The sequence below is a fragment of the Erythrolamprus reginae genome, chromosome 2 (genome assembly GCF_031021105.1).
Source record: "Erythrolamprus reginae isolate rEryReg1 chromosome 2, rEryReg1.hap1, whole genome shotgun sequence".
Lineage (NCBI taxonomy): Eukaryota > Metazoa > Chordata > Lepidosauria > Squamata > Dipsadidae > Erythrolamprus > Erythrolamprus reginae.
The window spans coordinates 83582273-83607068 of record NC_091951.1 but is presented as its reverse complement, the minus strand read 5'-3'; the positions used below and the strand labels follow the sequence as shown (position 1 = coordinate 83607068).

At 38.4% G+C, this 24796-nt stretch overlaps 1 protein-coding gene across 1 annotated transcript in view; it reads right to left on the bottom strand.

The window, feature by feature from the left end:
* The window catches only part of WNK2 (WNK lysine deficient protein kinase 2), a 130756-nt gene that overhangs the window by 26541 nt on the left and 79419 nt on the right, over positions 1-24796 (bottom strand). Inside the window, exons 10-20 of the mRNA XM_070738533.1 lie at positions 22368-22520; positions 19176-19367; positions 14039-14575; positions 10544-10846; positions 8819-8868; positions 7882-8047; positions 7545-7661; positions 6850-7017; positions 6271-6316; positions 5170-5286; positions 1633-2625 (exon numbers count right to left, since the gene is read on the bottom strand). Coding sequence (XP_070594634.1) covers positions 1633-2625; positions 5170-5286; positions 6271-6316; positions 6850-7017; positions 7545-7661; positions 7882-8047; positions 8819-8868; positions 10544-10846; positions 14039-14575; positions 19176-19367; positions 22368-22520 — 2842 coding nt within the window. The remainder of the gene's footprint in view (positions 1-1632; positions 2626-5169; positions 5287-6270; positions 6317-6849; positions 7018-7544; positions 7662-7881; positions 8048-8818; positions 8869-10543; positions 10847-14038; positions 14576-19175; positions 19368-22367; positions 22521-24796) is intronic.

Here is a 24796-nt window from a genome sequence, read left to right as displayed (position 1 = left end):
CCTCTCTAGCCGCCTAGAGAGAAGTGAGGCAAGCAGTGTGAGCAAGTAGCGGCGGTCAGACCTGCTACCATGGAAAAGCCCACGTGCATTCCTTGGGGGAGGATGCCTGGCTGAGACAGCCCTTTCCCGCGGGGGCTCTGCAAGTGCATGCCTGGTTTTTGAAATTTTCCGGGCTCGGCTTTGTAAATGGAAAATGGTTCATGAGAAGAGGCAAAAAAACCTTGAACACCTGGTTCATATCTAGAAAAGTTCACAAGTATAGGCGTTCGTACGTAGAGGTACCACTGTATCCAGCATTCATTTGAGAAAATAATCTTTATGTTTAAGATGTCCAAGACACTTGGGAATCCTTGATAACACAGTTCATACAGTGGCCGTTCAAATTTACGGCAGCGACCTATGGTTTATTACTTTCACACTTAAAACCATTGCAACATTCCCCATGATCAGGTGATCAAAGCTCAGAAGCTCCGCAACTGACCCATATTTATGACAGTTGCAGTGTCTCAGGTTCATATATTATTATTATTATTATTTATTAGATTTGTATGCCGCCCCTCTCCTAAGACTCGGAGCGGCTAATCACCTTTTGTAACTTTCTGACAAGAAGAAACCAGATTCCCTTAGCAATCGGGCCAATAACTTAACAACTATAATGATTCACTTAACTGTGGCAATAAAGATTGTAAAATGGAGCAACACTCACTTAACTAATGTCTCTCACTCAGTATCAGAAATGTTGGGTTCAATTGTGGTCGTAACTCAAGGACATTCTGTATTACTTTTTACTAGATCCATACTGTTCCAACTTTGGTTGAAGAATTTTAGTTTGTCAAATGTTCAAATAAGTTCCTTTCCCTTCTTGTTTGAATTTTTATGTCATGTTTAAAACAATCGTAAGTATGGATTACAATAGCTGGGCCATTAAATTATTCAAAATTAAATAACTTAAGAACAATTAGAAAAAGGAATAGATAAAATAACAGAGATATATTTGAAAGATCCAATGAAGTATGTGAATGTTTGTGTATATGTACAGGCACATCTGAATGCATCCCCAGTACAGGATTGTAAGGATTGGATTGAATACTTTCCACTTCCTTTATTAAGAATTTATTGCTTTTTTATGAGGTCCAGAAAATATGAAAAGCATTTGTAAGGTATGATTCCTTCTGGACCACTTCTGTGGTCCAGATGTTTAATAATTAATCTAACCACTGGAAAAATCTTCTGATTCCTTGAGCAATTCCAGGGAATAGACTTTCTTTATTGCCAGAAGTCTCAGAATTTGGAATATTATCTTGTGAAATATTTATAAAGTTCGACATACATACATCTATTCACCAAATTAACACATTCTGAGACTAATGCACTTTTAAAAAATTAACTGAAGAAGGTGTTCTTTACAGTGCTTATTTCTTTTTTTAACAAAGTTTTTGGAAACATAGATGCTTTACTTTTTCTTTTTTTTTAATGGAAGAAATCTTGGAAGGCTTTAGTACCTCAGTACTGATAGTTAACAATTGGTCTTTGGTCCTTAGACGTCAGCAAGAGGACCAATGTTGAAAACATATATTAGAACTACAGCACTTTTAATAGGCATCTGCATGGTTTCTAAATGAACGGTTAGACTTGCCAGAATTGGAGATGATTGATCTTCAGCCACGCGAGCATCCAAGCCAACTCCAGGAATTTTCAAATCTAACACAAGTGCAGGCAAAGTTGCTAGATTAAATTCACCATCCACTTGGTCTGGTGTTGCTGCTGAAGCAGATGATGTTGGAATATACTCTTGATACAGCAGGTTGCGAAGTTTCTCATCCAAACTTTTTATTGTGTTGTCAGTGAAATCAACTCTTGGTGGTCCTTCACCATCTGATTCTACCATACAAGGTGGTTGAGGTGCAGTCATGACAGAGCCAGTGGATGCAACCGCCTGCGACTGGGTTGGCATATGCAATTGGGATCCACCTGTTGTGAGGTGAGGAGGACTTGAAAGTTGAGATGCTGCTGAAACCGGAAGTTCAGAGGCAGCAGGTGTGGGAGCTATCTTATCTACAAAAGAATGTGATATCTGGCCAAGCTGAGTATTGTCTTGCAAACTGGGGGGTTGGGTTGAAGACTGAAGTTCCAAAACAGGAGCATCAGAGATGACAGGCAAAGAACTTTCTGTTGTCTGCACAGGAACAGATTGAAGTGGTTTTGTCAGTCCAGCTGTGCTGTGTTCATGTTCTATACTGGGAAAACAAATTTTCTCATCTTCCTTTTGAACTGTGTGCTGTGAGGTATTTAGAGAGACCTTATCCTCAAAATGTTCTTCAGATGTAGCTGTAGTATGGGCAGGGGCGTCACACTGACTGGCTAAGACTGGTTGTGGCAAAGGGCATTCTAGGTGACTTGTACTTTCATCAATTTTTTCTAGTTTGGTTGAAGCTAACATTGGATGGACCTGTGAAAGGGAAGTTAATGAAGATGGATCAGAAACTTGTGTTAAAGGAGAAGGAGGAGGAGTTCCCCTGGGACACTCATTGGAGCTAAATTGATTAGAAATATGTTGATAAGCTACGCTTGTTTGTTTTTCTGTCGCTGTAGAGCTCTGTTGCTGATCATCCAACAGCTCCAGACCTATAAACAACAAAAGCAAAAAAGATGTTTCTGAATTCAGAAAATGGCTTTGTAAAATCTAAATACTTCTACAAAGACTTCAACAAGCATTGAGAGCACTAGGAATTTTCCTCAAGAAATTAAGAAAGATGAAATATTTTCTCAGCTACATTATTTTAGCTCTAATAATTATAGATGCTTAATTGCACTGAGTATGACAGCTCATTCTAGTGATTTTTTTAACACAACTCTACTGCACTGTTTTGGGTATTAACCATAATAGCATGTCCCATTTTAACCAATTGGAAAACCAAAATGAATATCAAGGCATTCAGTGTATTACATAAACCTTTAAAAGTCATTTATATGACGAGAACTTCAATGATAAAATCTTCAATTATAAAATCTAAAACAAAACTGATCCAGGGGAATGTCCATAAATGTGTACTCTTTGCAGAAGGTTATGACATTTATTCTCACTATGAAGTGATTCTGCCAACTATTTCAATCTTGATAGCTATTAAATGATTGAAATAAATATTTTCTTCTAAAACAGCAGTTCTCAAAATGTGGTAGTTCTTGGGAATCTTTGACACCCTCTCAAGGGGTCCACAAGAAAAATAATAATTTCATAATAAACATAGATATTATTTCATTTTTAAAAACTCTCTCTCCTGAATATATCGGTACAATGGACTTTTCTAGAACCCACATGTGCATTTTTAGAGATTAATTTTGTTCTTAGTAGTTTGTACTAGCTATCTTTGATTTATTAATGTTTGTTTGTAGTCCATTTTGCTGCCCAATATTATTATGGTTGGTCACATAATAAGCCAGATATTTAGACTGGATTTGACATTTTTGTCCACTTAACGAATACTTCCCAAGGATCAGAGGGTGGAAGAATTGTTTTATTGTTGTTGTGAGCCACCCTGAGTCTACGGAGAGGGGCGGCATACAAATCTAATAAACAAACAAACAAACAAACAAACAAACAAACAAATGTTGTTTAATAATGTTAATTGTTGTTCCATTATTGCAGGATGTAAGCTATTCCAAATAATGCCTTTTGCAATTGATTGACAATTATTTGTCAATGTTTATGGTGCTCAGGTGATTCTCTAGATCAGTGTTCTCGACCTTACTAATGCCGCAACCCCTTAATACACTTCCTCATATTGTGGTGACCCCCAACCATAGGTCTAGGGCCAATTCTCCCAACAGAGGTTTAAGCTGATTGGTAGGAAGATCCGAGGGACACCCACACTGTAAACGCCTGATTAGTCAGATTGTAAAAATATGTTCCAAGGAGCCAAAATAGATGCTATAGTTCCTAACACCATGGGAAATTTGTCTTTTCCCACGGTCTTAGGTGACCCCTATGAAACGGTCATCCAACTCCCAAAGTGGTCCCGACCCTGTGGTTGAGAACCACTGCTCTAGATGTTTTGAAATTGCACGCAAGACACTTATTGGAACATGTCAGGCATTCTTTGGTCATTTTCTTCTTTCCTCTGTTCAGCATCTGATCTTAGCACACCAATCTTATTTCCCAACCTGATTTTTCATTTTAGTGGTGTAGTGATCAATGCAAAAATATTTTTTAAATGGAACTTTAAGTGGCAATAAAATGATATTTTTTAAAGGAGTTCTGTTGCAACTTGCTGTAGAGTTGTGTGGACCAGCCAGATGCTGATTTCTTTAGGTAGAATGGGAGCAACTTCTGAAAGAAGTTAAATTTTGCGTGCATCCACTTTTTGCTCAACCCATAGTTTAAGAACTCCTATGCTTGAGGATAGCAGTCAGTTTATTTTTATGTGCAACTGCATTCATCCTAAAATCATACATCTTCATTTTGACAATATGACTCATATATAAAAAGTGTGGTGGTGTAACTGCAACTGGTGCACCACCTGCAATCCTTTCTGAGCCAGATTCACATTTCAGTTACATCCTGTTTTTAGCCCTACATTATACTTCATCTGAAGCTATCCTTGAATCCTTGTCAAGATATAGAAGAAGACAGGTAGGTTAATTAACTTGGGATCTTATTATCCTTGCACTCGTTCAAACTTGTATGCTGAGCATAATTTGTGCAATTGTGTTAATCTCTAAAATTTCAAAATTTTATTCTCTGAAGAACTGCGTCTCCCATAAAGGGTTGTGCAGTTTTCTGAAGAAGAAACTTTCTGAAGATATCTTTCTTTCCAAGACAATTAGGAGAGATCCTTTACCTGTAAATGTCCCAGGCATTACATTTTATCCCTAGTCTTTCTGTAACATCTTTTTCATGGCACTTTTAATTCTTTCAACATTGATTGTAACATATAATTATTTTTTTGTACATTGCATATTAATTGCTGTTAGCCATACAGATAGTCCTTTACTTACAATGGCAACTGAGACCAGAATTGTATGAGCATCTACTTGAGAAAAAAAGAAGAAGCATGTATACATACTTGCCTAAATCAATAAATGGCTTTGTACACTTTTTTTCTTCTTTACTTCCCCTTAAAGAGTAGCTTGAAAATTATTTTTTGTTAAATATCAAAAACTCACAGATACCTGGGGCATCAGACTGCTTTGCACTTTGAGGCGCATGAGAAGACAATTCTGGTACATCAGCAGCTTGATTTTCCACAACGGGACAAATGATAAACCAACGTTTCCCAGTATGCAGAACTAAAGACAGGAAACATTAAAATGAAGAAACATTTGTACCAACAATTAGCCAAAAGTCCATTCTTGCATACTATATTGCGTTGTATTGCATAATGTAATGTAATGTGATATTGTCAGCATTCCAAGTAACGCATTCATTGAAATCAGAACTCTGAGGCAGGTAAATTCCTCAAAAAACATGTTTATTGGATACATCATATCAGCACAGCCGGTGAAAACCAACTCTAAAAGTTCCCGCGGTTTTCCCCTATTTAAAAGAGCAAAGGTTCCCCCTCCCAGATGCCACTGGTCACATTGTCCAATGAATATAGCTGGCAGGCTGCTTGATCACTTCTCTTGTTCTTGAACAGCCACCTGTTAAAATGACCTTGGTTCCCACACAGGAAAACTTTTTGGTTTTTACAATTAGCCGTCTATCTTCCCCCCTCCCTTTTCCCTCTCATGGTTCGTGGCAACTATGAGGCAGCAAAAGATGGCTTCAGCCAGATTCGCTTCAGAGTTGAGAGATATCACATTTAAAAATAATGTCTGTTAATAAAACAAATGAAGATTAATGACCGAAGTTCATTCTGCGAAATTAACGCTTGAAATCCAATATGAAAACTATTCATAGGCTTATCCAAATTAAGTTTTACATTTTATTTTCCGCCATCACAACAATTGGCACAGAACAACCAAAAAACATCTCTGCAGTGCCACAGAAAATTAGTTTGTTCAGTGCAATGACTATTGGCTAGCTGACATTGACACAATCTTAAAATATGTCATTAGTATAATTAAGTATTAACTTAAGCAACATTTCTCAACCTAAATAACTTTTAAAATATGTGAAATTTACTTCATGTCTGGGAGAATTTGTGAAGTTGGAGTCCACACATCTTAAAAGTTGTTGAGGTTGAGATACGCTGCCTTACAATGTTGGATGATACACTAACCCTTACAGTGTTGGATGATACACATGCATATTCCAAGAAACACTTTTACCATTCTGTTGGTAGATGGGCGCTCTTGCTTGGGATTGGCGATTCTCCTATTTAAAATGAAAGAAGAGTATTACTAAAGCCTATCAGAGTACTTCCATTGGGAATCTGCTCAATTTCATCACCAAAAAACCCAATGTACTAACATAAAAATAATTAAATACTCATTTGCATGCCAACTAATATAAGTAATAGGTTGGACTCACAAGCCTCATCATTCCAATCAGGGGCGAATTCCTCTTACCATTTCCTACTGGTGCACTGTGTGCGCATGGTGACATCCCCTAGCACGATTTTGCTTCCACGCATGTGCAGAGGGACGATTTTCCTTCTGCGCATGCTCAGAGAGCCAAAAAATTGCCAAAAATTAGGAAAAAAAGATGGCGGCACACAGAGACCAGCAAAGACAGCATCGGAACTGTTGCGCCAAAATTATGCAATCGGCAGGCCACTAAATGATGGCCGTTGTAATCCATAAATTCTGGAGGACACAGGTAAGTTCTGTTAAAAATTTGTTTGAAAAGTTTATGGTTTGAAACATTTAGCAGTCGAAATATTAAATATATTTATTTTATTTAAATACCTCATTAATTTCAACCTTGTAGATATCTTGTTGAGGGCTGACACCTTGATCAGAACTTCGTTCCCCTTCAGTATCTTCACTAAGCATATCTTCTGCTTTGTCAATAATTTCTTTCAGTTGCTCAATAAATATCTCTTTCTCAGTTGGTAATATAAATTCTTTTTCAACCTATATGAATACACATTTTTAAAATTTTTGGGGTGTTTCTTCTACAGACAGCCCTTTTTACCTGATTGCTTATCCTTTTTAAAAAAATAGTATGAATTTTTATATGCAGAAAAACAAATTTTGTGCTTAATGCAATTAAACAGTAAATAACTGCTTTAGGATATAGTATCCATTTCTCAGAACATTCTTGTATCATGAAGGTAGTTCAATTGTTTTGATCTTACTAGAGCCAATTGAGACACAGATTGTTACCAATAAATAAGAAGGCTACAATTGCATGGCAAGTATTCTAAATAAGAAAGAGGGGTTAGTCACTTAATTGTTTGTTAAAGTAACAACTATTCTAAACCAATTCCCCTTTGTAACAGGAACATTAGTCAGCAATTAATTTTACTTCAACAGCTAATTTCCAAAAGACTGGAAATATTTTTTGTAGCTATACAAATAGTACTGTTATGCATGCAATTTATGAAACTGAAATGTCAACATAATTTTAATATTCTTAATAAACAAAGAAAAGATCCTACCATATATGTAGCAATTTCCTCTGGAGCATCACCATCTAAATCGAATTTAAAAGTGACCATCTTGTGATTGTGTGTTTCCAGTTGGCATTCCACCATCTTATCCCCTGTATTGCACACCTGTAAAAAGAGCCCCCAAAATGCCTGTAAATGGCTTAAAAATCTAAGGGATGGTTTGGACAAAACCAAGCAGCACTTTTTCATATAGCTATTGACAAAAATAGGATTGCCAACATCCAATGACAGATATGGCACAAGAAGAAGAAGAAAAAGAGTCAATCATTGTATCCAATACAATAAAATCGACAGATTAGAAACTAAGCAAAGGAAGTAGTCTTACATTTAAAATGGTAAGCTTGGGCCTATTGGATTTTTCCTGGCGTGAACGAGCACGTGCTGATTTTTTATGTTTCTTTGAAGGTTTTCCTTCTTGTTTCCCACCTCCACTTGTTCCTTCAAAACTGTCACTCATTTCTTTACCAGAAGCAACATCAGGACTCATATAACTTTTGTGGTAAGATCAGAAAGCGGAAATTAAAAAAGACAAAAGATTATTAAACTAATCAGACGTTTACCAGCAAAGATTGACTTTATCTAATATCATAATGAAACTAGAGGTAAGAGAGGTTTTTAAATAATTCTATAATTTATATACATGCATGCAAAACTGGGAATAATAAATTTTTTTGCTGCACATAAAATAAAGTAAAATGTAATGGGCACAAATTTAATTAAACTTCCACTGAAGCTCTATAAATAAATAAATGAATAAATAAATACAAAAAAGAAAAGAAACTCTAATGTTAAGTATCTAAAAGAAATTGATTCAGTTTCTCCAGCATTCTAGATCTGTAGAAAAGAAAAGGATTTCCCCCTATCGGAAATATATTTGCTACCTTTCCTAAAAAGTGTTCATTAAGACCTATAATTATTGGAAAGGTAGGCATAAACAAAATAAAGTCCATTAGCAAAATTGATTGACTTCATTAACAGTGATGGGTATATAAAACCATGTTGAAAGATCTGAAGAATGAAGTTGGTGACCTGGATAAACAGAACCCTATCCATGTGGCTGCTAAAGTTAACACCAACTTGATGGTACTTCATCATCTCCATCCCCACCAGAGCTGAGAAAAAAAAGAGATATAATTTCCATCCCAAAATGAATATGCATTTTAGAAATTACTTAAGAGTTTTACTCTTTTACTAGACGTTGATGCAATTTTGAAAGTGGTTTGAGAACTTTATGCCAGGTTATAGACAAATAGAAAATGTACCTTTCACAGCTCTGTGATAGTGTCTGCTGTTTCTCCAGTATTGCTTGCTCCTACATTATAAAGAAGAAATAATTATTTAACCAAAATTTGTCACACTTTTAAAATTGATATCAGTGTATAATCATTTTCACCTTATCAACAAACCAAGCCATTTTGAGCATTTGAAGAGTTTAGAATTAAGTTCAGGCTAGGTTTATGGCAACAGTCCAAATTATCTTTTGGAGCAGAATTTATTTGAGCAAATTTCTAGATACATTGACCCTGAGGCTATTTTCCCAATGAGAATTCTCATACAAAATGTTAGGTGACAATATTTGGAGAATTAGGTCTAATAAAATTTCCCTCTTCGTAGATATGAAGGTCCACATACTTTCTGTTTCTTCCTAACATTTTTCTCCAAATACAGAGACCAATTTTCTTTTGGTCAATTGAGTGTTTATTCATTGATTGCAACAGGAATTGCCCAACCAGATTGCCTAAATCAAATAAATTAAATTGTTTGTCAAGCCTCACATTGTAAGCTGAGTGACTGGCCCAAAGTCACTCAGCCAGTTTTCATGCCTATTTCAGGAGTAGAACTCGGTCTCCTGATTTCTAGCCTGTTGTCTTACTTACTAGACCAGCGGTTCTCAATCTGTGGTTTGAGGTCGAAGGACCCTTTCATAGGGGTCATCTAAGATCAGTGGAAAACATGTATTTCCGATTGACCTAGGAGCTGAGAAACCTCTCCTCTATCTGTCTTCAGACTTGTCCACCAATGTACAAATAGACTATTGCATATATATGTATCATGGGAACTTCTGAGCATGTGCAGAAGCTGAATTTCTGGCACTATGTATGTGTCGCCATCTTGGTTTTGCCTTAACCAGCAGCAAGGTAAGTTATAACCCACTCCTGAGTTTCCTAATAATTTTATTATTTTATGGTTGGGAATCACCACAACATGAGGAACTGTATTAAAGGGCCGTGGCATTAGGAAGGTTGATAACCAAAAAGTTTTTTGGATTGTGCTGAGATGGATATGATGACAAGAAGGCTGAACGATCCAGAAGAATCTGACTTTTATACTATCTGGAACAAAGTCTATACATGGATAGATAAGAATAAAGTTGAATATAAGGTTATGAAAACTGTATGAATATAATCAAATGTTACTGATATTTTTACTTGTTGCTATCGTTGGGGTTTTTTTTGTTATCAATTTAACTCTAAGTATATTAGAATATGTAAACAAAATTCTTCTTTTCAATTAGAATATGATTTTGACTTAAAGACTTAAGATCTTATCCTTTTTTCTGTATTAAAAATTGACTTCAAGAAAAGAGGGGCAACTGTAACCCCTACTATGTGTTTAAATGTTTGTAAGTTTGTATGTCTTTTTATTGAAAATTAATAACGTTTTTGAAAGAAAAAAAAAAAAGGAAGGTTGATAACCACTGCGGACTAGACCAAACTCTCATGAGTGTCCATATACTGCAGTGCATGTATTATAGGTATCTGGGAAAACTGAAATTCCAAGTCAACAAAATTTAAGGACAAGAAAAGATGTGGAAAGAAAAAAAAAATACAGGAATAAAAAAATTAAGTGATTTCAAAGTACTCAAGTTTGGAGATAGTGAAGTAAACATAAAATAAGTTTAGCGGATGTACCCATGAAATTGGAATACAGCTTTTTTAACTTGGTTAATGATTTTTGTTACAGTTAATAGCATTGAAAACACATACCATCTCTTGAGGAGGTTCTGAAGCTACAACTGGACATGTACTTGGAACCTGCTGGCTAAGAAGCTGGTGACTATCTGATTGAGATTGCGGGTAAACAGAACATTGAAGGGGCAATCCATGATCTGCCAACATTGCTGAATTAGCTGTGCCAAGATTGCTTTGTGAAAGCCCATCTGAGGCAATACAAGGCAGCATTGCTTCGGACTGCAATTGCAATGGTGGTGATATAATGGCAGAAGCCTGCCCTGGCAATGCAGGTATATGGGTTCCAATATCCACAGTGTACTGAGGATGTCCAATAATCTGTTTTAAAAAATAAAATATGTAATTAGGCTAACCTCTGTTAAAGATTCACTAACTAAATCAACATTATTAAAAATAGGTCCTAGTTATACCGAAATGAAATGGAAGGGAGGGAGGGAGGATGGATGGATGGATTACTCTGCATACACAAGCTATGATTACATGGATGTGTGAAATGCAAGCAACTGGAATTTGAACATCACAACTATTAATATTTAGGATCTGAATTTGACTGTCCAAGAGAATATACACTAAGTATAGCTTCATTTCAAGCCATTATTTCAGTAAATTGAGGTAATATTTAATAATAATAATAATAATAATAATAATAATAATAATAATAATAATTTATTAGATTTGTATGTCACCCCTCTCCAAAGACTCGGGGCGGCTCACAACAGTAATAAAAAACAATATTATAGTGAGACAAATCTAATATTAAAAAGAAGCATATAAATCAAACTGAGTAAATGTGGATTCTAGGCTTTTTATTCAAATAGATTTGTCACATCCAAAGGACTAATAATATCATTCACATCTTCACAGAATGCTAGGAACTCTTCAAGAAGTCTGTCCCTTGGATTTGGACTTTAATGCAAACAGATAGCTATTTGAGGGAACTTCAAATGGTTACCTGAGTCCAAAAAGAGCAATCTATCACAATCCATTTAATAGTTATGATCGTGGATCATGTCATAGTATTTCCTGTACAATTAATCTTCAAATTAAACTAATCTTTCTGGCTTAATTAGTTTTTTGCATATGTTTATAATATGTCAGTAATCCTTGCCATAAAGACTATACAGTGGTACCTCTACCTAAGAACGCCTCCACTTATGAACTTTTCTAGATAAGAATCGGGTGTACAAGATTTTTTTGCCTCTTCTCAAGAACCATTTTCCACTTACAAACCTGAGCCTCCGAAACTGTAACTGGAAAACGCAGGAAGAAGCCTCTCTAGGAATCTCCTGGGAGGAAACAGGGCCTCCACCCTCCCTTGGCTTCCCCAATCGCACACATTATTTGCTTTTACATTGATTCCTATGGGAAAAATTGCTTCTTTTTACAAACTTTTCTACTTAAGAACCTGGTCACGGAATGAATTAAGTTCGTAAGTAGAGGTACCACTGTATATCTAAATCACATCTATAAGATTAGATTTTTAGAAAAATGTTAAATGAGTTTCTTTCATTTATCTCTATCATTATAGAGATTTTTCTTCTTATTCAATCTATAGTGACTAAATCAAGCTTTACCTGAGGAGGAAACTGAAGAGGAGATGGGATATAGAAGGCAACAGCAGCAAAGGAAATCATAGAAGAAAAACAAAATTACTTTTAGTATTACAAAAATTATTATTGTGAATATATTATATGTTAGCCAGTTTTGGTTGCAGTGAGGTATAAATGTTATATATAAATGACACATTTTGCTAGAGAGAAGTCTCCTGAGGATGGGCTCCAGTATGAGTCTGAAAGCTCAGAACCCCTGGTCCAGTGACCCAGATTAGATCCTGTAAAATATTTATATGTTTTCTTTCTTTCTTTCTTTCTTTCTTTCTTTCTTTCTTTCTTTCTTTCTTTCTTTCTTTCTTTCTTTCTTTCTCTCTCTCTCTTTCTCTCTCTCCCTTCCTTCCCTCCCTCCCTCCCTTAGTTGCTATACCATATAAAGGAAATATGACAAATATTTAGCGACTTGAATCATTTTATATGATAACAGCAAATTTGCATGATTTTTATTGGGTGTGGAGTGAACAATTACAGCAACAGGAACCATAGACCTAAGAAAAATGGAGACAGCTTGGATTTCCTTATTTTTTATCTTTTGGGTATAAAGCAGTGATGGCAAACCTTTTACACACTGGGTGCCTAAACTGAAATGGATGTGTGTGTGCTCTCACTCATGCATGGACATGCATGCGCCCATGCATGGACATGTGTGAATGCATGCGTGGACATGTGTGCATGCGCAGCAGAGACCCGAAGGGCTGGCGGGAGGCAGGGCATCCCAATACTGGCAGCATGGCAAGAGGTAAAATCAATTTATTTCATGAGCTTCTGTTTCATCGTTTGCAAGGAAACGGAAGCTCACAAAAGAAACGCCGGGGAGTTCTGACCTGGGGCCAGCAGGTATGTATGCCAGCAGAGGGCTCTGTGTGCCACTTCTGGCATAAGTGCCATAGGTTTGCCATCACAGGTATAACGTATCAAATTGAATCAAAACTGATACAGGACATCAGCAAAAGATATCTCAAATACTTAAAGAACCGTATTGGATGGTACAATTAATATTGGAATCAGTAAAAATAAATATCATTGATTCATTGGAGGTTAGGCTAGGAACAGGTGAATACGAATTCTTCACAAACAATTTTTATGTACCAAATATGTGGCTGAGAATAAAAATGTAATACATAAAATCTTGGATGTAGAGAACAATAGTTTGAGATGGAATGTTTTGGCTCTTAAGGTGGTAGATGATAAATGAAAATCTATGATTTCTTACAACTTTCCTGTTTAAAAAACTTTTCTTTTTATTTATTTATAAATCTTTGTATAAATTAATTTCTTCTGTGGCACTACATTACCTTATAATATTTTATACATATTTAAAATTAGAAGCTTCTATTCTCCTAAACTTGAAAAAAATGAACATACTCGTTCTCTCCCTCTCTCTCACACACAGACACCTATACACATGCTGTATAAAGATATATATATATATATCTTCAGCCATTATTTAAATTTATTCTAAAATTCTTATTTGTAAAATAAACATCTACTTTTAAAGGAACAAGCATGCACTTAAATTATGCTATTCTACAAACCTACCTATAAGCGATTTACTTTCATTAAGAAATTGTCATTTTATAACTCTGACTGCAGTGTAATTGGAAATTAAAAGTGTTATTCAATTCTAAGAAGAAGTAATGTCACCTCCTGGGATAGAAATTTCCACTTAAGGCACCCTAAACGTTCTTTATCTTCTGACATCTCCTTTTCAAGCTGCCCTTCGTATTTAGTGTTTCACTATTCTGACCAGTTCATTTTTAGGGATTCGGTTTCATTCTCTTATCTTGATGGGCAAACTCCTTCCAAATTTCTTTTAACATCTGAACTATCTACAGAACTGACACTCAGAGAACTACTCCTGTGATCGAAACCCATGAAAATCCAATGTCAAATAGATTACCTGATTACCAGCCCCAGAAGCAGACATAGCCTGTTCTGAAGGCTGAATTATGTTCGGCTGAAGTGACTGTGGTAGTGAAGACAGCATCTGTTGCTGCTGTTGTGAAACTGCTTGCATATTCTGAGTGTGGAGGGGAGAAGACATAGCTTCGTTCTGCATTATCTGCTGGAGGGTAGCCTGGTACATTTGTTGTTGGGAGAGCTGGGCAGCCACATGATGGGTTGGTAAAGCTGACACTCCTGGCTGAGGCATAGGAAGTAATGGTACTGGAGCAGCCGGCATATTTGGCACAATTGTTTGGCAGGGTAAGACCAAGGAAGCCACATGAGGAAGGTTGACAGCTTGCATGGGGAGGGCAGGGGAATTTGATGACAGTGGCAGAGCTGAGTTCACAGGTATTATCATGGCTGAAGGAAAATATTGAGAAGGAGCAGAGTTGGGGGGCATATTTGCTGCAGATATGTCAGGCAGGTTTGAAGGATGACTATCAAGTCCTGCCAGAGGGGTGGCTGCAGGAAGTATGGGGAACTGAGGAATCTGGAAGAAAATATAATATTATATAAATCGCAAGAGAATTCCCAGATGACATTAAATCAATTCATTTGCTCTATATTAATAAAATGATTCCGCCTTTTTAAGCAACCCTGAGTATTTGGAGTTGGGTAGTGCCTAAATGGTGTAAATCAATAAAATGAAAAATGGTTTCCATTCATTTTTTCATGAATGTAAATTGTTCCAGAGTAAGTGCAGGATAGGCTTTAAAAGCAACTGCTTGTTAGCAGAGCAATCCAAAATTAATACAATGGAAATATATAAAGCGTGCAGCAACCTATAATCACTCATTAAATGCCTAGAAACATTTCAGGCAAATATCTGGCATGCACTAATAGCATCTGATTTGGTATCCATGGATCCTCTGTCTGTATCAACTTCAGTAAAGTATTATGTCCTTATGTAGCTGTTTTCTCAATTGAACCACCCAATGAATAAGCTACCTCATGCATAAACATAAACACTTCATTTACACTAAAACTGCTATAGTTTCAAAGTTTACACACACACACAAATACACACACACAAAAGAAAGAAAATATATATTTTTCTGTCGAGTCACCCACCCTACCCAAATATGGGAGGTAGCTCACTGCTCCCTTTTGCTTTTTCAGCCCCACTCCACGGGGCATCCAGACACCAAACTACATTTTCCAAATTTGCAAAGAACTGATAAAAAAATAAAGGGAGATTGGGGTAGATCTATTTCAAGCATTTTAGGTTTCGTCAGCCAAGCCATACCTTCTAGGTTCGAATCCTAGAAGGGTAGAGCTTGGCTGATGAAAGCTAAAAAGCTTGAAATAGATCTATACCAGTCTCCCTTTATTTCTTTATCAGTTCTTTGCAAGTTTGGATAATATCAAGCATGGCCATGTGAAAACTGTGATCAGCAAAGAGTACATCCAGAGGGCCAGAAAAATTTTGAAGAGCAAACTGAATGGTGGCAACACTATTAAGGCTATAAATACTTGGGCCATAGGTGTCATTAGATACACAGCTGGCATAGTGAACTGGACTCAAGCAGAGCTGGACAATCTGGACAGGAAAACCAGAAAATTAATGACGATCCATCATGCACTAAACCCCCGCAGTGACGTTGACAGGCTGTATTTACCAAGGAAAATAGGCGTCAGAAGACTTTTGCAAGTGAAGCAGACAGTGGAAGAAGAGAAGCATGCATTAGCTGACTATGTGAAGGAGAGCAAAGAGTCAGCGTTGATGGAGGTCAATAATAGGAAGCTTCTCAAGGTGAAGCAAACTAAGGACTAGTACAGAAAAACTGTAACTCAATGTCGTATGGACAGTTGGCGGAACAAAGCATTGCATGGCCAGTTCTTGGAGAAGATTAAAGGCAAAATGGATAAAGAAAAGACCTGGTTGTGGCTTACAAGTGGAACACTCAAAAAGGAGACAGAAGGACTAATACTGGCGGCACAAGAACAGGCCATTAGAACAAATGCTGTCAAAGCCAGAATTGAAAAATCAACAGACGATCCAAAGTGCAGACTCTGTAAAGAAACAGATGAAACAATCGATCACATACTCAGCTGCTGCAAAAAGATTGCACAAACTGATTACAAGCATAGACATGATGCTGTGGCACAGATGATCCACTGGAACTTGTGCCGGAACTACCATTTACCAGTGGCAAAGAACTGGTGAGATCATAAGCCCAAAAAAGTGGTTGAAAATGAGCAAGCAAAATTACTGTGGGACTTCCGACTTCAGACTGACTGAATTCTGAAGCATAACACACCAGACATCCTGATTGTGGAGAAAAAGAAAGTATTGATAATCGACATCGCAATCCCAGGGGACAGCAGAATTGAGGAGAAGCAGCTAGAGAAATTAGTGAAATACGAAGATCTAAAAATCGAGCTGCAACGACTCTGGCATAAGCCAGTGAAAGTGGTCCCAGTGGTACTTGGCATGCTGGGCACAGTGCCAAAGGATCTCAGCGGACATTTGAAAACCATTGGAATTGACAAAATCTCTATCTGTCAATTGCAAAAGGCCGCTTTACTGGGATCGGCAAATATAATTCGCTGCTACATCACACAGTCCTAGGTGCTTGGGAAGCGCCCGACTCGTGATGAAATATGAAATCCAGCATAGTAATCTCATTTGCTGTGTTGTATTGACATAATAATAATAATAATAATAATAATAATAATAATAATAATAATAATAATTTATTAGATTTGTATGCCGCCCCTCTCGGAGGACCGATATAGATATATGGAGCATTCACAACTTCTGGAAGCAAGCTGACAGCCAGAGCAAGATGTTAGAGCTCAACAGCACCAAGCCTGCCATCAAAGGTGAGTTTTTAAATTCTTCTGGAAGGCCAGGAGAGTGGGGGCAGTCCAAATCTCTGGGGGAAGTGGGTTCAAGAGGGTCGGAGGTGCTGGAGGGCTGGATTAGAAGACCTCCAAGGTCCCTTCCAACTCTGTTATTCTGTTATTTTGGGATTGTACTTCTGGGCTTTTCTTATTATATGAAAGGAATTAACAAATGGAGGCTGCAGAAGAAGAAGAAGAAGAATCACACATTTTTTATCTGATACCAAACTACACTACAAGTCTATAATTAAACTGTTATAACCTTATCTGCCACCTATTGTTTTTCATGAAAAGCAGAGGAAAATACATTAAAAATGGAAGAAATTTGGGCATGAAGAAGCCCAAAATTACATCAGATGGAAAGATTCTTTAGGAAACCTGAAATGGGCCAGTGGTGTTCTATTTCCTTACACCAAGTACCAGAGAAGACATAGGAAAAAACAAACAGAACCTCCAAAAAGAAAAGAAAAGATTGCTGGCTTTCTAAATGGCAAAAAGGTGGGGTGGGGGGAAGGGAAAGAGCACCTTTCCAGAGTGAGAAAAAGGAATAGTGTTTTTAACACCATCTGATCCAGCTAGGGGTGAGCCAAGTAAGGATAGAAGGGAAGGGAACTGGGTTGAAGAGGGTTTGGAGAATGTAAAGCTTTGGAATACATGCCTGTGTTGGGTGCAGCTCCTCCAGGTATTGTACTTGATTGCCCACGGTGAAGAGATGGTTATTTTGCCTAATTGGGGAGTATGAGCTAAGTAGCAGAAGGCTGTGTTTCTCCAGCTTGGCATTTTTAAGATATGTAGACTTTAGGTCCTACAAAGTTGAGAAATTCTGGCTAAGGAGGCTGAGAAACTCTGGCAAGGAGGTGCAAGTATAAAAGAAGACTGGAAGTGGGGGAAGAGAACACCGCAGGAGAAAAAGGATCGGAAATTTGTACTTCCATGCCAAAATCATGACACAGGAGCCAGACAACTGCACGACCGCATTGTGGGCTAATGTTGATTGTTTTAAATGTCAGTCGATAATATACTTAGCCTCATATATTATTTAACTGTGGATAAAAGGACAGACCAGTCATGTGCCACTGAAGAAGAAAATTCAGCACATGCTGATCCATCCACTCCTCAAATGGCCTGGATCAGATCCAATGGAAAATTCTTTTTCCAATCTCTCCTTCTTTGGGAAGGTTGTGGGAAAAGGGCTGCAGTTACAGAGAACACAAATTATCTCAAGTAATGTCAGTCCAGATTCAGGCTCAGCATGAATCAAAAAACACACTCGTTGCTGTCAGGGATGACCTGAGTTGGGTATTATGGCCCATCAGCAGCAGTACAAAAGTTGATGCGGTGATGCACCAGAAGCCTGTGAAGCTGGTACCCAAGTTGTACAGTGAAGAGGCTGGAGAGAGTTTTATTTTGTTCTATCATTTCGCCAGCAACTATGGCTAGCATCTTCAGAGGCTCTTTCGTGCTTGGCACAGAGGGTGATTGGGTTCATGTATCTGAACCTAGCAAGCTGCTCTCTGGTGGTCTACATTATGGAAAGTCAAGTTATGGAAGCCCAAGAAAGATGGTTCTTAATTGGTTCTGCATCTCATTGGTCCATTGTGAAGCAATTCCAAGAGCTGGTTTGCATTGAGATAGTGGCAAACTGTTTTAAATTTTCTGAATTTCTTACTTTATTTAATTTATTATGGTAATAGGTAATAAATAGCTAGAATTTTTTTTATAGTTATAGTTTATTAGATTTGTATGCCGCCCCTCTCCAAAGACTCGGGGCGGCTCACAACGTAACAGTGATACAATACATTACAAATCCAATAGTAGAAAATTAAATAAATTTAAAAAACATTAATAACATAATAAAATCCCTAACTATACAATCATACACATTCAAACTAATCCATCATACAGTAATGCCAAAGGCATAATAAAAAAAAGGGAGGGGGAAGGTAGTAATTATCCCCACGCCTGGCGACAAAGGTGGGTCTTCAGCATTTTACACAAGGCGGGGAGGATGGGGGCTGTTCGAATCTCTGGAGGGAGTTGATTCCAGAGGGCCAGGGCTGCCACAGAGAAGGCTCTTCCCCTGGGTCCCGCCAGCCAACATTGTTTGGTCGACAGGACCTGGAGAAGGCCATTCAGTGTAATTCAGTGTTACAACAAATGACAATTGATATATAAAACCATTTCCATGTTTAAGTCTGCGTACCAAAATGAGGAAACCTTACTGTGTGCTACAAAGGACTTACTTGAGGAGGTGGAACTGGTGGAAGTGATTGCACAGGGGGGACCTGCAGAGGTGCCAGTGGTGCACTGGTAGCTGCCATATGAGAACTGGGCATTTGAAACTGGGACAGCAGGTGAGGTGCAGGTTGCTGTACTGGGCACGCAGGCTGGTTGGTGAGAACTTGCTGTAAAGGAGCTGGGCTTGAAATGGATTGCTGATAAATTAAAAAAAAGATCATATACGTTTTTGAAGTGCTATCAGCATGAATTGGAGAAGCAGTCATAGGCAAACAACAAACAAGCAACAAATCTATTTTTAAAAATTGAAAATCTACAAAATGAACAGTCTGAACTCATGGCGAGAGGTTAACATAGAAACATAGAAGTCTGACGGCAGAAAAAGACCTCATGGTCCATCTAGTCTGCCCTTATACTATTTTCTGTATTTTATCTTAGGATGGATATATGTTTATCCCAGGCATGTTTAAATTCAGTTATCTACCACATCTGCTGGAAGTTTGTTCCAAGGATCTACTACTCTTTCACTAAAATAATATTTTCTCATGTTGCTTTTGATCTTTCCCCCAACTAACTTCAGATTGTGTCCCCTTGTTCTTGTGTTCACTTTCCTATTAAAAACACTTCCCTCCTGGACCTTATTTAACCCTTTAATATATTTAAATGTTTCGATCATGTCCCCCCTTTTCCTTCTGTCCTCCAGACTATACAGATTGAGTTCATTAAGTCTTTCCTGATAGGTTTTATGCTTAAGACCTTCCACCATTCTTGTAGCCCGTCTTTGGACCCGTTCAATTTTGTCAATATCTTTTTGTAGGTGAGGTCTCCAGAACTGAACACAGTATTCCAAATGTGGTCTCACCAGCATTCTATATAGTGGGATCATAATCTCCCTCTTCCTGCTTGTTATACCTCTAGCTATGCAGCCAAGCATCCTACTTGCTTTCCCTACCGCCTGACTGCACTGTTCACCCATTTTGAGACTGTCAGAAATCACTATCCCTAAATCCTTTTCTTTTGAAGTATTTGCCAACACTGAACTGCCAATACAATACTCAGATTGAGGATTCCTTTTCCCCAAGTGCATTATTTTACATTTGGAAACATTAAACTGCAGTTTCCATTGCTTAGACCATTTATCTAGTAAAGCTAAATCATTTACCATATTACAGACGCCTCCAGGAATATCAACCCTATTGCACACTTTAGAGTCATCGGCAAATAGGCAAACCTTCCCTACCAAACCTTCCCCTATGTCACTCACAAATATATTAAAAAGAATAGGACCCAGAACAGATCCTTGTGGCACACCACTTGTAACCTGACTCTGCTCAGAATACTCGCCATTAACAATAACTCTCTGATGTCTACGCTTCAGCCAGCTGCAAATCCATTGAACTATCCAGGGATTAAGTCCAATCTTCACTAATTTATCTATCAGCTCTTTATGTGGAACCGTATCAAAGGCTTTGCTGAAGTCCAGGTAGGCAATATCCACGGCACCACCTTCATCCAACACCTTTGTGACATAGTCAAAGAAATCAATGAGATTAGTCTGACATGATTTGCCTTCAGTAAAGCCATGCTGATTTGGGTCTAATAAGTTATTGTTTTTTAGGTGCTGATTTATCCTCTTTTTGAGTAGAGTCTCCATCATTTTAACTACAACTGATGTCAAGCTAACTGGCCTGTAGTTACCAGCTTCTTCTCTACTGCCCTTCTTGTGAATAGGCACAACACTGGTCATTCTCCAATCCTCAGGAACTTCTCCTGTTAACAAGGATTGGTTAAACAAATCAGTCAGGGGGGTAGCAATGACAGATCTGAGTTCTTTAAGAACTCTGGGGTGGATGCCATCTGGACCCATTGCCTTATTTATCTTTAATCGTTCAAGTTCTTCTAAGACATCGGCTGTATGTAAGCAATTCCACTTTTATGCTATATTCTGAAAAGATATTGGTTTCAGTTTTTAATGCCTTTTGAATGGCTATGTCTTAATATAATAATCATGCTTCCCATTTCTGAATTGGCAAACAGCCAATTGTTAAATCAACATCATCAAATTCCATCCCAATATTCCAATTGTTTATTTATTATTATTGTTGTTGTAGTAGTAGTAGTAGTAGTAGTAGTACTAGTAGTTCTAGTAATAGTAGTAGTATTAATGGTGGTAGTAGTATTTTAATGTTTTATTGGATTTTAGTGTGTTTGTAAGCTGCATGCAAGTCAAATAAATGAAATAAATACATTAATAGTTTCAAAGCTGATTTGGATATATTTACTTATGCAAATGAATGCCCAAACTCAAACTAAACATTGTCTGGAAATGATGATATGCCCATGGCTAGGTATTTCTCCCTTCCCCGTGATCATTTTCATTTACTGGTGAAATTACCCCATAAATAAATAAATAAATAAATAAATAATAAGAAAGAGTGGCAGAAGAAATGATAAAGCTGTCCATTGTCAGGCCAGTAGAATAATAATATAATAGAAATAACATTTTAAAAAATCAAAATAATAAGGTCATTCTCTTCTACTCAGAGAAACAAACTCAAAAGAGGTCAGGAATTAATCTTGAGTTTGCTATAGGGTGAAATTAAAAAAATTAAAACGTTCTTGCTCTGTTGCCTTACAACCTACAGAGGGGATTTAAAAAGTCATGTGGTGGTTGTGGCAGCACAATCAAAGCCCTGCCCTATGTACATGTGTGCAATGTCAATTACAATACAAAAGGAGCTGGGCTTTCATTATACCACAACTGCCCTCTCGTTTTGATATACCGCAGATGCTACTGCTGTCCTACTTGTTAATTTACTCATTAATCCATTGCTGCACTTAACATTTGCTAAGAAATCTTTCCATTACAGTATAAAATGGACAATCAGGCCTATAATGCAAGTTATATAGTGGTTTTAAGCTTAATGGTTACCTAAAAGGCAAAAAAGAGAGCCAGCTAGGGCAACAGGCTAGAAACCTGAAGACTGTGAATTCTAAATCCTGCCTATGGCATAAAGTCACTGGTTGACCATGGGACATTCACTCTCTTTTAGTCCTAGGAAGAAAGCAATGACACACTATTTTTGAAAATCTTGCCAAAACAGCCCTGCAGGAAGTTCTCCAGACAATTGCAAAAAGTATATTTTGAAGGTATAGAGGGGAAGGAGAAGATAAAGGCAAAATATATCATTTCTTACCTGCTGGCTGACTAATACAGGCTGAGGTTGTCTCATCTGCACAGGGGCAACTGAGGTGGGATGGACAATAGGAAATGGAATTGCTGGTTCTGGATAGAGTTGTGGCTGCGGAGGCACAACAGCAGTTGCACCCTGAACCACTGGAAGTCCAGGCTGGGAAGGAAGGTAGGAAATCATTACTTTAGCCCAGGGGTCGGGAACCTATGGCTCGCGAGCCAGATATGGCTCTTTTGATGGCCGTATCTGGCTCGCAGACAGGGCTCCTAGCACTGAGCTCCCGCTCGCAGCTGTCCCCTGGCTCCTGCTCGATGCCACGGTTTTCGGCGCTGTCCTGCTGGGCCCCAAAGACGGAAGGCAGGAAGAAGGAGAGCTCCATTCTTCTCGCCTTTTTCCCGCCTTCCGTCTTTGGGGCACAGCAGGACAGCGCCGAAAACCGCGGCATCGAGCAGAAGCCGGGGGACAGCTGCGAGCGGGAGCCCCAGGAGGGAAGTACCAGCAGCGCCCCGCCCAGCTGAAGCTTCACTGGCGTCGGCGGCAAATGTCCTTTGTGGCCCGGTGGGAGGGGGGGGCTGCAGCGGCCGCAGGCAGTCGCAGGGAGATGGCGGCGGTGAGAGGGAGCTCCAGCTGGGCTGGGGGTTCGGGGGGGCCATGAACGCCGCCCGGAGCCAATGGCTTCTTTTGGGCTTACTTGAATTCCTGCTGCTGGTAAGCGCGCGCGGGTGGCCGGGTGGGAAGGGCGAGGCGCGAGGGGGAGGCAAGTGGAGAAGCGGAGAGAGAGAGAAGTGGACCAAAAGAAAGAAAAGGGAAAGAGAGGGAGGGAAAGAGAAATGGAGAGGAAGGAAGGAGGGAGGGAGGGGAGGGAGGGAGAGAAGGAAGGAAGAGAAAGGAGGGTAGAAAGAGAGGGGGAGAGAGAGGAGAGAGAAAGGAAGAGGAGAGATAGAAAGGAAGAGAGAGAAAGAAAGAGGGATAGAAAGAGAGAGAGAGTGAGAGATGCTCAGTGAGCCTTTCTTTGAAGTTGCCTTTCTTTCTTTCTTTCTTTCTTTCTTTCTTTCTTTCTTTCTTTCTTTCTTTCTCTCTTTCTCTTTCTCTCTTGCTCTCTTGCTCTTTCATTCTTTTTTCTTTCTCTTGCTTTCTTTCTTTCTCTTTCTTTCTCTCCTTCCTTCCCTCCTTCCATTTCTTTCATTCCCCCTCTCTATTTTTATTTCTCTTTCATTCTTTCTTTCTCTCTTTCTTGCTTTCTTTCTTGCTCTTTTTCTTTCTCTCTTTTACCTTCCCTTCCTCTATTTCTTCTTTTCTTTCTCCTTCCTACCTTCTTCCCTCCCTCCCTTCCTTCAGTCCTTCCTCTCTTACTCTCCCCTTTCATAAGTTTCCTTGCTTCCTTCCTCTGTTCCTGTCCCTTCCCCCTTTCTTTCTTTCTTTCTTTCTTTCTTTCTTTCTTTCTTTCTTTCTTTCTTTCTTTCTTTCTTTCCTTCCTTCCCTCCCTCCCTCCATTTCTTGCTTTCCTTCTCCTTCCTCCCTTGTTTCCTCCCTCATTCCCTTCTTTCACTCCTTCTTCTCTTACTCTCCCCTTTCACACCTTTCCTTGCTTTCTTTGCACCCTTCCTCTGTTTCTGTCCCTTCCCTCTTTCCTTCCTTCCTTCCCACCCTCCGTCCATTCATTCACCCATTCCTCTCTTGATCGCCCCTTTTACCATTCCTTCCTTCCTTCCTTCCGATGTGGGCCTGGGCCAGCAGAGTAGTTTGCTTTTGCACCCCGTCTCGAGCTCCCTTGGTGCCAACCCGGCCCTCCCCACTTCAGAGAGAAGGGGGAGAAAGAGAGAGAGAGAAAGAGAAAGAGAAAGAGAGAGATAAAAAGAGAAAGATAGAGGGAGGGAGAGAAAGAGATAGAAAGAGACAAAGAGAGGGGGAGAGAAAGAGAGAGAGAAAGAAAGAGAGAAAGGGAGATACGTACGGCTCTCGCGGAATTATATTTCAAAATATGTGGCGTTTACGGCTCTCTTAGCCAAAAAGGTTCCTGACCCCTGCTTTAGCCTATTGCCTATAGAAAAAACTCTACACAAAATATCTTATTATTCTGCCATGGTATAGTTGTTCAGACTCTTTTGTCAAGTAGTTAATGCTAATAATTCAGATTAACTAAGTAGATATATTGCTATGACAATGTCCATTAAAATAAAAATGACCAGGGCACCGCAGGAATAACAGGATAAACTCATGAATGCCCACACAAGCACAATACAATTGAATAGCTATTGCATTATGAAAGAAGAAAACAAATCTTGTAGCTTCTGTTTATTTTTTTGAATACACAGATTAAACTAATAGGATTCATAGGAACAATAATATCTTTTCTTAATATGAATGCATTTTGGAGTGTCCCCTGATTTTACTTTTCTTTCATAATTGAGGAACTCAAAAGTTTTTAGTGA